This window comes from Mus pahari, unplaced genomic scaffold (genome assembly GCF_900095145.1).
Source record: "Mus pahari unplaced genomic scaffold, PAHARI_EIJ_v1.1 scaffold_11847_1, whole genome shotgun sequence".
Classification (NCBI taxonomy): Eukaryota; Metazoa; Chordata; class Mammalia; order Rodentia; family Muridae; genus Mus; species Mus pahari.
The window spans coordinates 12955-14627 of record NW_018392281.1 but is presented as its reverse complement, the minus strand read 5'-3'; the positions used below and the strand labels follow the sequence as shown (position 1 = coordinate 14627).

The 1673-nt window shown below is 41.0% G+C and overlaps 1 gene segment (V, D, J or C); it reads left to right on the top strand.

Moving 5' to 3' along the window:
• Positions 1 to 882: 882 nt before the first annotated feature.
• On the top strand, positions 883 to 1351 carry LOC110314915. The segment is given in 2 exon segments: positions 883 to 940; positions 1023 to 1351. Coding segments are annotated over 2 exon segments (375 nt in total).
• Positions 1352 to 1673: the final 322 nt, after the last annotated feature.

Sequence of the window (1673 nt, the reverse complement as noted above, 5' to 3'; positions counted from 1 at the left end):
CACACACACACACACACACACACACACACACACACACACACACACACACACATGCAAGCATGCTTGCATGCATGCACACATATATTCTATGCCTTAGTGATAAACTCTTTTGTTGACACATCCATGTCTTATATCTATAATTTAATTAATCATGATAGTGCTATAAAATTCTTTTATATGTAAATACTTTTAACTGCATGTACTTTTAGTCATTCTAGTAAATTTTGAAGTATATAACCTGTGGGAAATATTACTTGCATATGAAAGAAGGTTTTAATTCTCAAAAGTCAGCATGTTTTGGAATTTACCATCAAAAACATCATGATGATGATGATCATCATCATCAGCAACTCATCCTCATCCTCATCATATCATATCATATCATATCATATCATATCATATCATCATCATCATCATATCATCATCATCATCATCATCATATCATCATTATCATAATCCTCCTCCTCCTCCTCCTCCTCTTCCTCCTGCTTCTCTTCGTCCTCCTCATCAAGATCACAAAGCACCACCAGTAAATCCATGTGTTAACATTGTCCTAAAGTGGAGCAGCAGACTCAGGCCAAAAATTTATTGAGAGCTTAGTCCTTGAAGTTATATCTACAGCATCTGTCCAGGGCTCAGAGAAAGTGTATGGCATGAACTTCCTCAAAGAAGATTAGGACTTGCACCTGAGCATCCTGCTGCCTGATCCATGTGCCTTTTCAGTCCTTTCTCCCTAGTTCTCCTCTAGATGGACTGTTCTATACCTAAGAAGTACCCTGCTCATGAATATGCAAATTCATAGAATCTATGGCAGTAAATACATGGATGTCCACACCCTGAAAACAACCTATGATCAGTGTTCTCTCTGCAGTTACTGAAACATTGAATCTAGCCATGGAATGGAGCTGGGTGGTTCTCTTCCTCCTGTCAGTAACTGCAGGTAAGGGTCTCACCATTTCCATATCTGAAGTGGAGACAGGGCTGAGGTGACAATAACATCCACTCTGCCTTCCCCTCCACAGGTGTCCACTCCCAGGTCCAGCTGCAGCAGTCTGGAGCTGAGCTGGTGAGGTCTGGGGCCTCAGTGAAGATGTCCTGCAAGGCTTCTGGCTACACATTCACAAACTATGAAATACACTGGGTGAAGCAGAAGCCTGGACAGGGCCTTGAGTGGATTGGATATATTTATCCTGGAAATGGTGTTACTAACTACTATGAGAAGTTCAAGGGCAAGGCCACACTGACTGCAGACAAATCCTCCAGCACAGCCTACATGCAGCTCAGCAGCCTGACATCTGAGGACTCTGCTGTCTATTACTGTGCAAGACCCAGTGTTGTGACCACATCCTGAGTGTGTCAGAAAACTTGGAGGAGCAGAAAGCTGCACTGGGACTGAGATGACAGAAAGATTAATCCTTAGACTTGCTCAGAAATTGTAATTTTAAATGTCTATTCATCACTTCCTCCTCAGAGTCCTTATAGTGGTTTTGTCAGCTTTGTAATCGTTCATCTATGAGTAAAATAATGCTGGCTGAGGATAAACCTACAGTACACCATACCTTGTCAATCTCTTCACTAGTGACCACCCCCATTGATATGTTTCTTATTTAATAAAAGAATAAAAATGGAAAAGTATGTTTATACATGATAAAATTATCATTGCATCCTGAGAG